This window comes from Etheostoma cragini, chromosome 21 (assembly GCF_013103735.1).
Source record: "Etheostoma cragini isolate CJK2018 chromosome 21, CSU_Ecrag_1.0, whole genome shotgun sequence".
NCBI classification, from domain to species: domain Eukaryota; kingdom Metazoa; phylum Chordata; class Actinopteri; order Perciformes; family Percidae; genus Etheostoma; species Etheostoma cragini.
The window spans coordinates 5960898-5975880 of NC_048427.1; the positions used below are offsets into that span (position 1 = coordinate 5960898).

The 14983-nt window shown below is 39.7% G+C and overlaps 2 protein-coding genes across 3 annotated transcripts in view; one reads left to right on the top strand and one right to left on the bottom strand.

Moving 5' to 3' along the window:
* Positions 1-4728, bottom strand: part of ptprea (protein tyrosine phosphatase receptor type Ea) — a 49974-nt gene extending 45246 nt beyond the window's left edge. Inside the window, exon 1 of one of the 2 annotated variants that reach the window (XM_034860357.1) lies at positions 4617-4728. The gene's annotated coding sequence lies outside the window, so the exon portion shown is untranslated. The remainder of the gene's footprint in view (positions 1-4616) is intronic. The other variant, XM_034860359.1, reaches the window with a different exon arrangement.
* A 1061-nt stretch (positions 4729-5789) lies between these two features.
* Positions 5790-7867, top strand: LOC117937371 (clarin-3). The gene is made up of 3 exons (XM_034861280.1): positions 5790-6183; positions 6962-7147; positions 7272-7867. The coding sequence occupies exons 1-3, from the start codon at positions 5952-5954 to the stop codon at positions 7541-7543; spliced, it is 690 nt and encodes a 229-aa protein (XP_034717171.1). The 5' UTR covers positions 5790-5951; the 3' UTR covers positions 7544-7867.
* The last annotated feature ends 7116 nt before the right edge of the window (positions 7868-14983 follow it).

Below are 14983 nucleotides of genomic sequence, written 5' to 3' on the forward strand. Positions count from 1 at the left end.
TCTAATAAAAAGTTGTGTTACATGCTCAAAATATATTTGAGTTTGATCAATTTCAATACTAAAGGCAAAATATCGGATTGTGACTCGAAATCGGATCGGATTTTAGGTTAAAAGATCGGAGGCCTAAAATGCTGATCGGGACATCCCTAACAAAAACCTTTAGAAAATGTTTCAGAGCAATACACACTTTTCTGGTGGCTCTGCATGTGGCTTTACTAATATGCTCCCCATTATAAAAAACGTATAGGACACAAAGAATCACCTGGGATGATAGTTGATAGACTTGGGAGAAAAACAATACCACTCAAAATGGTAGTTATCTGGAAATAAATATGCATCTAAAGTCGGGGCCTAAATATCATCTGCCGAGGTAAGATTAACTCCGTGCAAGGTAATACAGCTTCTTCATCAACGGGATTGTCAAAAAAAGGACATGTTCGAGGAAAAAACTTTTTTTATTCTGCCTCGCAGTTTTTTAACAACCATGTTTTTTTTTTCATGCAGATAACAAACTGCACTAAACTGAGCCTGATACAGACTGAATGAATGAATGAGGAAATGAAAGAGCGCTGTCTTAGAGGGAGGAGAGAGAGAAACTCAAGGTTTATTGAAGAAAACCTGCTTCTGACCTGGTTAGGTTTACAAACTCAGTTACCATAGTAACTGGCTCTGAGGTTAAGTTACATCTCTTTCTGAAACGGGCTTGAGTAACCCCTCTTGCTCAGGTTTGATTAACGTCCCTTTCTGAAACAGAAACCCCAGAGTTTCCCCTCATCTCAGGGTTAACAAACTCTGAGTTTTCACTAAACCAGCTTTCTAAAACGGGCCTCGGAGCCCCAGGGAAACAGGTGGAGCCAGAAATCTCTCTTTGGGTAAACTGTTCACAAACCAGTGGCACGTTAAGGCCATAACCTGGTCACAAGCATTTCCTTTCCTCATCGTCCCCTGGATTTAAACAAACACTATTTCACTTCCCCCGCTTCGGTCCCCCTACACCGGAGAGGCAACCTGTAGAGAGACCAAATAGGGAAAAGTTACATAGTGTTGCTTCAAATTGACCACAGTGGCAAACAAATACAACAAACTATAATCCGTTTCCAATTGCAATCAAATGTTCTGTTTAGTCCAAGCAACTGTCCAAAACCCCAAATTCTTACATTTGACCCAAAAGTCATCAAATGTTTGTCCTTTTATCTTGAAAATTGACTTAAATCAATCAACAAAATAGTTTCTAATCACAGTTCTTTCCATCAACTAATCAATTAATTGACTAACTATGGCAGCTCTAATTGACTCAATACAGAAACAAAGGTTTTGTCAGGGTTGTAGCGCTTTTTTGGAATGCCAGATTTAATTTCAACTTCTCCTCAAAATATTATCTCTCTTTTGTGAATTATGTGATTGGTCTTGCAGTTATCTCAGCGGAGCAAGATGGTGGATGAGTTCTGAGGCATCTGACAAACAAGAAGCCTTGATCTCTGTCCAGCTGTTTCGGTGCTACAGTGGCCAAGTTGAGTCTTAAACAGAAATCGGCATAGCTTGAGTTTGTACACATATCAATCACTAGCCCCAGTGTTATCTCATGCCTTTTCCATCAGATGCACCATTAGTGCTGGCCCTGGGCATAACACAGATCAGGGAGAAAGAGATATGTGTGTGTGTGTGTGGGATGCAGGTAGCCATAGACTGTTCTTGCCTGGTCCCTGTGTTAGGCCTCCTCTGACGAAGACACACCTTCTCAGTATCACTGAGTTCCCACATCTCTGTGAGGCTGCGGGGCTTTCTTGATCCTATCCTCCAAAGAGGAAGCAATACACCGCTTACATGCTTCGTTTCTGCTTTCCCTGGTTTAGCAATCATTGTTGTTGTTCTGGACCTGTTTCCAAGCATAGTTTGTTAAAAAAGTTCACATCTAATACAAGCTGTACAACCCCTCCAATTAACTATTAGTTTGTTTTAAATCCATTTGCCTGGTTAAGTGAGGGTTAACTTGTTCTCACTCTGCATTAACATGTTTATTATTACTAAATTATTTAAGCGGGATGTCAAAATTCAAAGGATGACTTCAGGGTTTGTATTCTGTAGTACTAGCCGCAAGCACAAATGATTGCAACATACTGCAGCTTAATGTGCTTAAACAAGCTTCCACTGAGGCAAGCAGAAAAATAACAGGTTGGGTACAAATGCTGTCTGCATCAAAAGTAGGATCTTACTTTGACAATTCCCTTATCTTATTCATCAACCCCTCTCCAAGGCTGGCTAAATCGGTTTCTGCCGGCAAACGTCTGACAAGTTCTGGGTCACACCTAGCTCATCCCTAATTGTCATGACTTTCTACCAATTAATTCCTTCTAAGCCTATTTTAGGATAAAAAAGAACACCTTCTAACAGAGTGCAGTTAATGTAGTTGTAGCCTCAGAGAGCGCATGGCACAACGTGTAGTCTCACAGCTCTAAGAGTGTTTCCAAGACTTAGAGAGAGGTGGTGGAGCGATAGCGGGTGGGCGAGCTGCAGGGATTTACTCCAGGCGGGCAATTTGAGGTTTATACCAAACAAGCTGTTAGAAACTCCAGGTATGCGCAACTTAGTCCTCTCCACCTTGCCGTGGATTTCATTAATCACCACATCTGTTCGTTTCGCACAGCACACCCACGCTCAAATAACATGCTCTTTACAAGCATTCAAACACGCATTTATACAGTTCTAACTATAGCCAACAAAACTAAAAAAGAACATCTTGGCAGTGTGTTAAATAGCCATTAAAAATAGGTTGAAAATAGCTGCTGCAGTTATAAACCTGTCGCATTTCTTAGCATTTTATTAACACTTAGACATTATACAAACTGTCTCCCAGGGAAATACATCTTTGCACACAAAATAGAGTTGATATTCAACTGGAGCCAAATATGAATTGTAACAAGATGAAAGCTGACTCAATCTGCAGACAGCACTCAGCAGTTAAATGTTATTTCTTCCTGCGTCCATTCAGAGTCTCATTTGTCTTGGTGAGCACTGACTGTTTCTTTCAATGCATCCTCATTAGCTTTTGCCACTGTAATTGCCATTCTTTCCAGGGTCTATACTGTATAATTGAAATGGAAGTCACACTGAAAAATCACAAGCAAACACAGACAGTCTAGACAGTAAAATCAAGGTAAATGAGGACACATCTTGTGACTGCTCCAAATAGGAAATTGAAAGACTTCAGCTCAGACATGATAAATCTAGAAAATGCTTTTTTTTTTTAAATGTGTCATATGTAGTTGGGTTTGGTCTGAGTATTAAAGTTACAGTGTACTGAAGAGACAGGTCAGGTTTCTCTGAAACAGTTGTCTTTTTGATGGAAATAACAACTGGACGGCACAGCAACCTGTGACACATTTCAGTGATGGTACCATATGGACAGTAAGGTGATGATCGCACAACCCTCAAAATGAGATGAGAGTAATTTCCTATTGTCAGGGGTGACAGAAGTTACACTTTCCATATTCAAATAGCTTTTTTTTCTTATCTATTGATCCTAGAGACAGCCTTGCTAAAAGTCTGAAGTATCTGTCCCCGTCAGTAAGATTCCAAGATGCTGTAAAGCAATTTAGCAGCATCTCTCTGACATTGGTGAACTCAGCTCATTGTCCAGCCATGCTACCACAAAAGTATGCCAAATATTTTCATTATGAGTGTGTTTGTTTCACTAGGAGTCTTTTTCCGTAATAAAAGATGTCAAAGTCCCAAAGTTATATTGTTAATCGTCTGTGAAGCACAATCATGATGGTGTCTTGGTATATTTAACTTTTTATTTTCATGGTCTGATCAGACAAATGTCAGACTTGGTTTATCTCCCCTTCCCTTTAGCCAGCACACTGCTTTGGCCAATCTGCTCCAAGGATGCTGATGTGTTGCTGACCCTGACCTCCCCCAGGGAGACCCCTTCTAGGGAGATTGATATCATCTCCAGTGATTATTGTATTGCAAACCCCAACTTGATTAAAACCTGTGCAGCCAACACATTTGGAAACCAAAACCAGAGTCAACATCTCAAAACATAACTCAAAAACCTCGAAGAGCCCTCCTAACAAGTCTTAGCAGCTCCATCCATGATAATCAGTGGAACCAATATCCTCTGTTCACAGACATGTTGAAACTGGCTTAAATGCAGCCCACATAGACAAACAGTCAGCCACCAAATCTGTAGAAAAGATAGATAATCTCCATTGTGATGAATGCAAAACACACACAAAATACAAACGAGAAAAATAAAATAAAATAAAGGCCACGAAATGAGAACAAAAACTCCAAACGAGTGTTCCATTAAACCACAGTGACACACCGGGTTGACTGGAAGTCGCTGCAGGTTGACAAACAGAGAACCCGTGATTCAAGCACACGAAAAACTACTTTCGGAATGTATTCACTGAATGAGGAACGAAGAATGTATTCACTGGCACATTAAAGCTGAACACGCACCTGGAATGCATAAAAAAATCAACCGTGCGCTGCTGTGACGGCCAGGTAACACGGCGTTTTCTGTGACTGAAAACGTGGAAATGTGGCGTGTTCCGCACAAATAAATAACATGCAAAAACGGCGTGATGACATAAATGAATCTTATCACTCACCTTAATGGTCTCGACATTAAGTCCTGAGCGTGGATTTTGTGTTGGAGAAGGCGAGGCGATGCTTCAGTGTTGCCGCCTGTCACCGGGAAGGAGGAGTTAGTGTTTACTCCAACATCACAACCGGCTGTCAGCGTGCACACGGCTCCCCTCCCGGGCTGGCGGAGAGAGGGAGCCCCGGCCTGGCCACACACTGTATTACATGGGCTTTCTTGTGGGTTTGTTTGTCCCAGAGTAACTTTTAAGAATTTAAAGTTTGTATTGGTCCAAAATTACTTTAATGAGTTTGGATTTAGGTTTTATATAATAATAATATCATTATTTGTGATATAATTTAACGGTGCTTCTCATCTTTACCTAAAATAATATACAATAAAAGTATCATGTACTGTACAGTGTATATAGGCAAAAACATAACCTTTGTATTATAAACATGTATGAAAGAACTGAATACAACTCTGTTGCTAACATTGTGGACTTTTTGCTAAATACACCCAAACATACTGTGTAATAAAAAATATATTGGTAGTTCTATTTAGCAAACGCAAAAACACATTTATTACCAAGAACCAGGAAGTCCTGAAGCTTTATGGCTCCATTGATGCTGGGAAAGGACACTCTGAATGTCTTCAATTTATACCTATAAATCAACGGCACCAACTAGATGGCTTACAGTGTAAAATGTCATACAGGCCAGAGGTCAGTTTTCCCTGTTTATCTAACATATCCTCAGCATTATGTGAATTGATACCAACCCCTATCATGGCTTCAGTGATGACACATACATATGATCAAATAATCATTCCTCTTCCACTAACTATTTTTAATGACACAGGTAAATAATTAATCTGCATCATGTTTTATGACCCTGCAATTTCAAGAACAGGACTTTGGTTCCAAGACTGTGAACGTGTTTCCCTCAAACTGCACCAGAAGGTGTGTGTGTAGGCACAGGAACTAGAAATATGAAATGTCTTTTTACAAAGCGTTGTTTATATGTCCTGAAGTTGCTTTGTTCAGTTTTAGTTGTGTATCCCCCCTCACTCTAGATGTGATTTTCCTTTGCAGTCTGACCCCAGACATGACACAGTTATAAACTGTGGAGTGAGCTGGTGTCATACCATGACAACCAGCTCTGTGTTTTCCTTTCAAACCAAAGGTCACTTCAATAATCAAGAGATTTTACGACCAGCAGTCCACTCCACCCAGGAAGGTAGCTCATACACAGAATCTTTAGAGGATCAGAGGGTCCTAAGCTGCTTCAGAAGGCTTCATCAGTGCTTTAGAGAAGAAACGCTGGGATTTAGATTTAACTAGTGCAACCGGAATACAGCAATAATGCCTTCCACTAAGAAGACGCTGCATTTTATGGGCAGTGCGCTGGCTACTGCCATGTCTGTTGGGGTGATGGGGTACTGCATGTCAACACAATGGTCTACAATAACCATGGAGTGTGCAAAAGTTGGAACTAGCTTCTTCAATGGAACTGCTGTGATCACTTTGGAGCTTTTTGTCGGGATTTCAAACAGATACTTTTGCCCGTTGTTTGGAGGCCGGGATACTTTTCAAGGTAAATTTAATGCCCAGTTCACCAGAAGATATTTTTCTCACATACACACACCCAGAATCAATACATATTTGTTTTTTTTTCCCCTGGTTTTTCTAGAAGCAGTGTCCCTGTAACTGTTACTGTGGATAATCAAAATAACACACCATAACCTTTTTTTGTATAGATATACAAAAAAAAGTGCTTTACAGAGTGGTCTCAGAAAGCAAAAACTTATATACAGTATATATATATATATATATATATGTGTGTGTGTGTGTGTTTCCTTGAGCTGGCCCTTTAAAGGTCCTGTGCTATGACAATTTCACTTTATGAGGTTTTTAACATCAATATGCATTCCCTCTGGCTACATATGGTCCCCCAGTGGCTAGAAATGGTGATAGGTGTAAACCAAGCCTTGGGTATCCTGCTCAACTTTAGAGAAAACGGCACATCCTAAGGAAAGCTTATTGTGGGACTGGCTCTAGTGGCTGTAATTCTGCACCAAGGCTGAATTTTGGGAGAGAAACTTCCGATATGGTATAAGGGAACCACTAAGGTCTATATAAAAGCATACAAAGAGCACCATGTCATTGGACCTTTCAAACAACATCATTACTGTGGACACACAGAAATCCTTCACGTCCTCACCAGAGTTGACAATAATATAGTGACTGGATAACATCTTTCTTTCTAGTTGCCTGCAATATTGTATAATGCATGTAAGCAAAATTACATCATAACATGCTTGAACTGCATGCGTGTGTGTGTGTGTGTGTGTGTGTGTGTGGTGTGTATGTAGTGATCCCTAAGTTGGCAGAAATAGGAGTTACCCCTGTAGTCCTCCACGCTTTGGTTTTGTGCCTGTTGGCCCTGTGTCTGCTGTTTTCTGCCTGCAGCATCCTCATCTCCCTCTACAACAGTGTCAGCAACCCTTATGAGACCTACATGGGGCCTATTGGCGTCTACGTCTGCAGCGCGCTCAGCGGTTAGTCCCACAAATGAATCTGGGAGTGCAATTGCCAACAAAAATCTGCATATTTTTTGCATTGCACTGATAAAGATATTTAGGTGGTGGTTGGGGTATCAATTATTTTGTCTTTCTCTTGCAGCGTGTTTGTCAGTTGTGGTCCTCGTAATATTTGTGGTGAACGTCACTGTAACCAGCATGGCAGAGGATTTGGTAAAGAACTTTTCCGAAGATGCAGACCTAAGGAACAAGTCTTCAGAGATGAAGCTAGGATACTACCTGATCCTCCTTTATACATTGCTTTCTCTTCTTGCCATTGCTTTGATCTACATGTACGACCACGCAGCCTACACACAAAGGAGAGAACAGCAGAGGCCTACAGAGGACGCACCCAAGGAGATAATGATGTATTAATGGCCTGCAAGGGAATCAGTTTTCTGTGACATTGATAAATCGCTCGTCAAGACTTTCTGCTGTAACGTATACTGTAATGGAGAATTACAGACAGATATCATCCGCTATATATAAACCCAAGGGAATTATTTAGTGTGTTATGTGTCTGAAACAATATTTTGCCTAAAATAAGTGAATGTACATAAACAAATGAGATGAAGTTGTATTTTGTTTTAAAGGATAATTTTTTTATTGTAGCCAATTTGGAATCTGCATTTTTGTCATTGAATGCTCCAGATTTACTGGAAGAATGGACCACAGGCTAATAAACAAGCACAAAGAATATGTAATTTTTAAGTAAATTGTATTTTTTTGAAAAATCTTAAGGTTACATTAAATAAAAAAGGTTGAGAAATGTGATAAGATGGATACTGAGATTAAATGATCTCTGCTGCCCTCTACCTCTAAAAACCAATCCATGAAACAGGAGCACAACAGATAGGGATTTAGCTGATTTCCTTTTGTTTGGTCTTTATTAATCATGTGTGATTTCTGTCAATGTGTTTATCTAAAGAAAGACGGAATGAAAAGTAAAATATATTCACAGACATTCCCATGACTGGGAACTTGGGACAGACCAGTCGTTCCCAACCTTTTTGTCAGATGTATCTCTTTGCAACACCATCTGTCCTGTTCTAAATGCGTCAACTTGAGTTGATTTCAAATCGGATGTTGTTGCACTATTAAATACATGAATTGTATTTTGTTATGTTTTCATAAAATTGAAGTGCGATGGGTGTAGGTTTGGTCAAGTTTGCGTTTGTACTACCAGCTGGAAGCTGCATGTTGAAAACATTTAACTTTTAGATACATCCGTTGAACTTATGCTAATTGTAATAACTAAATAGATGAAATACTTCAACTTTAGCTATTTTAACTAGCTATCTATCCCATTTCGCTTGAAGTATTTTGACTGTTTCCCCATTGTCGTTAGCTAGCTAGCTTTAACCTTTCATTCATTACTTGAAGCCCTCCCTTTTAATGATTTGATCCATAACTGTTTAGCTCACTCTCAGACATGAGTCTACAATGTTTCCACGTAGGCTGCTGTATCCTCTGGCAACCCTCTGAAGTAGCTCTCTCTGGGTACCCTCTGAATCACTGACACACAACTTTACTTACCTTCATCCATTCATGTTTCATGATGGAAGCAGTGCTAATAAGTTGAGGTCTTTACACTCCATTTGAAGATGATCCATTGCCTCTTAAATGTATCCACTTCCATGGGAAATAAACTTGCAAAAGTAAGTAAGTAAGTAAGTAAAGTTTATTTATAAAGCGCTTTTCTCAGATAAAAATCACAAAGTGCTGTCCAAAAGAGTAAGTCATCAAAAGCCTTGATGAGAGATAAAAAAGTATTACAGATCAGTTTAATACATTTCAAATGATAAAAAATGCTGACATATACAGTGATCAAAACAACGCTTGCTGATTCAGTAGAAGTTGAGTTAGATCTCTTTGAGAGTCGGCGTCTATTGTTTCCTGGATCTTCAGATGCTCTCCCAGCTGTGATTCACATGACTGTGTTGACATGAGAGCAGGGACGAGGTGTCCTCTTACCGTTTCCCGTGTCCCATCACTCAGGGCCTAAAGTCTGTTTGGACATGCCCTTTCCAGCACCTCTCAGCTCCGCAACGCCTTCTACCTGCCTTCAAAAGAACCACTCTTCCTTCAAGTCTCACACTTCAAGGGACCTGTAGAAAGATGCAGCAATCTGCTTTGTGGTTGTCAGTGTGAATCTGTATTATATTTCTAAGGATGCATGCTTTCTACAATGAATCAAAAGCATTTCAGGCAGAGTAGAAAATCCACTGTTCCTTCTGAGTTACAACATTTTGAACCATACGCTTATTTAGAGTCTAGTTTAATTCATTGGTCCACATCTCTTGTTTCCAGTCTACTAAATGGATTGAATTGGAATGTTCAATATTCTCAAATATCTATTATCAAATTTTAAAGGTATTTCCTCCCTTGTCACCAAGCCATTCCTGCCAAAAAATTCATGATGTTAGCCTTCAGCTGTGACCAGGACTCAGTGTGAAGCCGGGGCAGGTTGTGTTCTCCAGAGGAGGCCACGTCAAAGCCTGTTTCACCGCAAAATTGCCTGCTGGGAAATTGATAAGCTCCTTACAACACAGCACAAAACGGTCAGCCATTAGAGACCCTCTGTTTTTATATTTCACCCTTTGTTATTCATCATTGACTCAGTCTGACCTCCAACAGACTGTAGCCAGTCCCAACTAAAAGACATCCCAGAACAAAATACTTAAACTTGACTTCACTTGATTTTTAAAAATCATTATTTCCACAGTCATACATGCAGTACGTATCATCGCTCTTTCGCTATGATAAGAAAGTAAAGACTTCTCATAGACATTGTAAGGCATTCAAAATTGATGCAAGATCTCTTGAACATCCGCTGGCTGGAGGAGATATTTAACTATATCTATTACTGATCTTATCCTGTGTGCACTGAGGTGTGGAATAGCTGAATTGCTATTGAGAGATCCCTCTTGCCGTTTGCTGTGCAAACATTGATTGAAAAAAAAAAAATCAGAGGTGCTGTAATCTCTTCCTCTCTGCATTCTCTGTCTATTGGCTCACCAGAATGGATAAACCAGAGATTATGCAGAAACCCTAACCATTCACTCTGTGATAGGATTAAAGCAGAAACTTTTGTACCTGTGAAACCTTATCCTCACAGGTCCCGCATTACAGAGGCCTGTGAAACAGACACCTCCAGCTGCAGGGCAGGATGGAACACATTTAGCCATGTAGAGTCCACTCTGGTGGGACATAGTAAGATGGGGGAAGGGGTCAGGGCTTCTTCAACCTTTGGGAGTTAGTTTCACACTGACAACAATGTGACAACTGAAAGGGTAGATGTATATATGCAAGGGTGAGGGGATTTATAACACTTGTTTTAACACTTTCACCTTAAAATAAATACACCCAGTCTTATAAATGAAATAAAAATACCCAGGTGCCAAGACATTCAAAATATTCCTCAGAGACAACCCTTTAGCCTTTCAACCTGAAAAGCCCAATCATGCCCCAAAGCCTTTTTATTTGATGTCCCTATCAGCACAGAGTGACCTTCTCCCTCCACAGTGGCAGTGAGATAGGTGTGTGTACCTCTCCTATTGTCCTATGAATATTTATGGCATTGTAGCTTGACAACAGCTGTGATACAGTACATTGCACATTGTACACATCATACGCATCACACAAACTCCTCTATACCACATACCATTCTTAACGGATTCGTGCATTTGACACGCTTCTTCTAAATGCAGTCCATTGTTTTTTTATGTCTTTTTAATGGATGGTTTTACACACTTCACACCTAATGGTTCACAACGGATTAACATATACATCAACAATTTTATTGTTATTTTTGAAAGTAAATACAATTAAAAAAAACTAAATTAAGTCTGTTGCTGATTGTTCAATGTGTTTCAAATTTGGTAGTATCTCCTTTATATTTTACTGTATTATTATTTAAATATTTTATTTATTTGCTCAGTCAATGGAGAAGGCAACCCTACATTTCACTGCACATTGTACAAGCATGATTCTGTATATGACAAATACAAATTGAACAAGGGAAAGTGATAAGCCGTACCTTGCTGTACTTGTGAGGTGCTTTCACACTCAACCTGACTGTGTGATATTGGAATGCAGGCAGGTTCCTTACTTATCTCCGTCATTAATCTTAATTTGTCAGTGAAGGCTGAGGTAAAGGCGGAGGGAAGGAGGAGGAGAAGGAGGGCTAAAAGGTAATTGCACCCCTGCTGCTCCATTATGGTGTCATTCCACTGTTAACAGAAGATAAGATCTTCTCCAAATCACCTGAAGCCAATTCTCCACTTTACCTGGCTGGGACAGAGAGACAGAGAAAAAGACCCAGCCTGGTTCCACGGCCCATGATGGAGTCAAACTAAACTAATAAATCTGTTCAGAATCTTTCTTTCTTTCTTTCTTGACATCTAATGCTGGTTTACAATCACAAGTGATGGATGGAGGGAGGTCCGAGCACTTTCTCTTCCCCATGCCACTTGACAACATTGTTGATTAATGTGCCCCTGATTGGCAGGTGTGATAGATATCAGTGGGTGCAATGCGTAGGGACACACAGTTAACTACTGACACAGAACACACTTCGACTGAATTGGCACATTTGAACCGGACACAGAAACAGACCTTCGAAGTAGCTACGAGGAACTTTTAAATGTTTCTGAAACTGTTTCCTTTTCCATCTGATGACCATAAATGACCAGTACCAGGAAATGAGACTACCAGTAAATACTTACACACACACAAACCGTACATATGGAATTTAAATTTTGGTTTGACAACGGAAAAGCCTTTGTGAGCATCCAGCCTTTATAATTGTATTTTAATTTTATTTTACAAGTTCCATCCATCCATCTTGCTGAGGTAAAAACACTGACACTTTTGCTAGAATTAACACAAAGTGAAAGTTCATCATAGGCACTTTAACATTAACAACAGCAATACTGCGGAGACTTTAACGTTTTGTTTGTGTTGCATGTCCATTTAAATTCACTGCATTTCAGAAAAATGGTTCATACAAGAAAACAATTAAAGAGAGATATAAGAAAGTGTTTACGAAAAAGAGATGCGTACATATTTTTGTGGAAATTAAAAATGTTTACTTACATATGCCGACATACTGGTGTTATTAGTTTCATGCTGACATGATATTGTATCTTTCTGGCTCTAATGGTCCCAGGCTGCGGCACATGCAATCATTCTGCTCTGCAGGAGGACATCTGAGAGGAGAGCCTGCCCTATAGAGGTGGAAATCACAAATCACTCATGCTGATTTGAAATCATTTCATTCAGTTATTTTCAAAGATTCTTAGTCACTGACTATGCAGGGCATTTTCCTGAGCTAAGTGCTCGCATTACCATTCAAATGCACTACAGCGAGTACATCAGTACGTGAACGCATCACTGTTCACATTGCCCTGATGTGCTGCAATGATTAAGATTTTTTTCAGTTCAGGCTGTCACATTTAGTTCAGTAAAAAACTAGTTTGTACAAACAAGGCACATAAGATTAATATCTTTTTCATATGACAACATTTATATTCACAATTTACCCTGAATCAGACCTACATCTAAATAAATTTCTCACAGAAGTGAGAGTTCTTACCAGAAGTTATTGACTCAAGCTTTGCACTAGGTGGCAGCAATCAATAACTCACCCAAACAAATTCTCCATGAAACTTGTAGTACAGAAATAGTTGCAATTACTTAAACACAATGAATTCATCTGAATGAATATATGAATCAGGGCTACTTTTCCTCTAGCTATGTTTTGTCGTAGAAGCTTGTAGTATTACAGAAAACAACAACTTAGAATTACATTCCCACCTTAAGTGGGAATCTTATTTTACATGTGAGTTTATTTCTTTTAGTGGTATCCAGGCTCATCTGTGTATCCATGAGATAAAAGGCTTCTGTTTTAACGACTGTCACTAGAGCGGGACACAAATCCATAGATCACAGACACTCGACTGTAACCAAGACACTCAGTCACAGACCGCAAGCTGTTCTCCGATCCATATGGCCATAAAACTGCTGAGATTCCAGCAGTCTGCACACAAGGACAGCACATATAAATTCTAGTCTAGTCTGTACAGTATTTTCTTAACCTTCCTTATACTTGTCCGGGTAACACATTCAGGTGTATTGAGGAAAATGTTTGAGTATTAAGTGCCTCGTTCTATCTTCATGCTTCATTAATACTGAACACTGAGTGAATTTCCGTGGTGAGAACCAATGTCTCATAAAAGCTGCATCGCTGCATGTCATCAGCTCTATTCAAACATCTGACAGCCCTGAGTGTCTTTTACAGAAGCCAGATGAGGAGAGGTGCTGGAATAAAGTGCATCAAGTGCCCCCCTATTGAGCTTTATGGACGGATTAAAGGATTTGCAAAGCTCTGTCATAAGGCCGTCTATCATTGTAACACCCGCCTGAGATTTATGGCGCTGACCGCAGAAAAAACCTTGGGGCTGTTGTCATGAAGAGTATAACTTTATCTGTCAAGTCATGCACCTAAATGTCAACACCTGGAGCAATGGGAATTAAAAAAATAAGAAAGAGAGATAGAGATTGGAACCATGACACAAGACACTACAAATTACCACAGCATCTCAATACCTGAAGTTTTCCTTCAGGAATGTTGTTGCAATTCAATACTTATACTGTACACCTCTGCTCCTTTCATCATCAGGTTTTCCACCTCTACTCTGAGCTGTGATGCAAAGTCTTAAAAGCTGCAATCCCCTGTCTGCCTCTCTAATAAAACAGAGGTTCTTTGAATAGAGCAGAATTTGATATCGGCTTTCTAAATCCTGCATAAGAAACAATGCAGCCTCTCTACAGGAGGCAATGTTCAGTGTCATTCACCATGGATGTGGAGACACGGTGTCTGACTGCTGGAGGGATCAGAAGTGCCTCAGGCCTGTTTGCATGTGTATGGAACAATTTGTCAGCCTATATAACCAGCTGACCCCTCGCTCACCACTATCCTGGCCTCCTTCTATCAAAGGATAAGTGTGGTTTATTACAACAACTTGAGTTTTATTTAGTAGATTTGGCCTTTATTTCTATTGATTATAACACTATACTAATTGCTGAGATTCAGGAACACGTCATAGCAAAGTAGAGTGCGGCAAGAAACACATCACAAGTCAATCAGACAGTTTAGCCCACAGCAATAAACCCAAATTGTCCTTTTGAAGACCAATATTAGTTTACTAGTTATATTGGTATCGGGGTATATGTTGGCTGACAAATAACAAGAAATTGCATTAGAGAAATGACAAACTAGTATTGAGGTAATTTAGAAACGTTGTTGCCCTTACATCCTTTGTCCACACGAGAGCACTGACAAGTTAGTTTTTTACCTGGACAAAAGTCACACTTAGTATATATGTGTCACAATGTTTTTTTTAAAAACAACTGGAAAATTGTTTGTTTATGTTATGTGTGTACATAAAAAAAACTCCAGATATAACAAGATCTTACTCGGATTTGAAAATCCCAGATATCAAAATCGTTACCGGACAAAATAAATCCAGTACAAGTCAATCTATATAATAAACATTCATACATTAAGACTTTAGCTACACAAAAACAATCCAAAAAATGAAGAAAAAAACATAGACATGGACAAATTAAAAACTCAATTAGATTTCCAAATGTGCTGTTGCATTACAAAACTGCATGGTGATGGAGGAGATAACACTCCCTGACCCATCCTCACCCTCTGTGTCAACTCATCACCTCCTGGTTGGGTGTCAATGAAGGGAGGAAGAGGAAAGAGGGGTGAGATGGGAAGGAGGGAGAAGGGGAGCGGCTGGC

Bases quoted from the DNA above. Each gene is read 5' to 3' on its own strand.
- LOC117937371 (XM_034861280.1), top strand. From the start codon at position 5,952: ATGCCTTCCACTAAGAAGACGCTGCATTTTATGGGCAGTGCGCTGGCT. The intron at 6,184-6,961 runs GTAAATTTAATG...GTGTGTATGTAG, and splicing joins AGGCCGGGATACTTTTCAAG to TGATCCCTAAGTTGGCAGAA. The intron at 7,148-7,271 runs GTTAGTCCCACA...TTTCTCTTGCAG, and splicing joins CGTCTGCAGCGCGCTCAGCG to CGTGTTTGTCAGTTGTGGTC.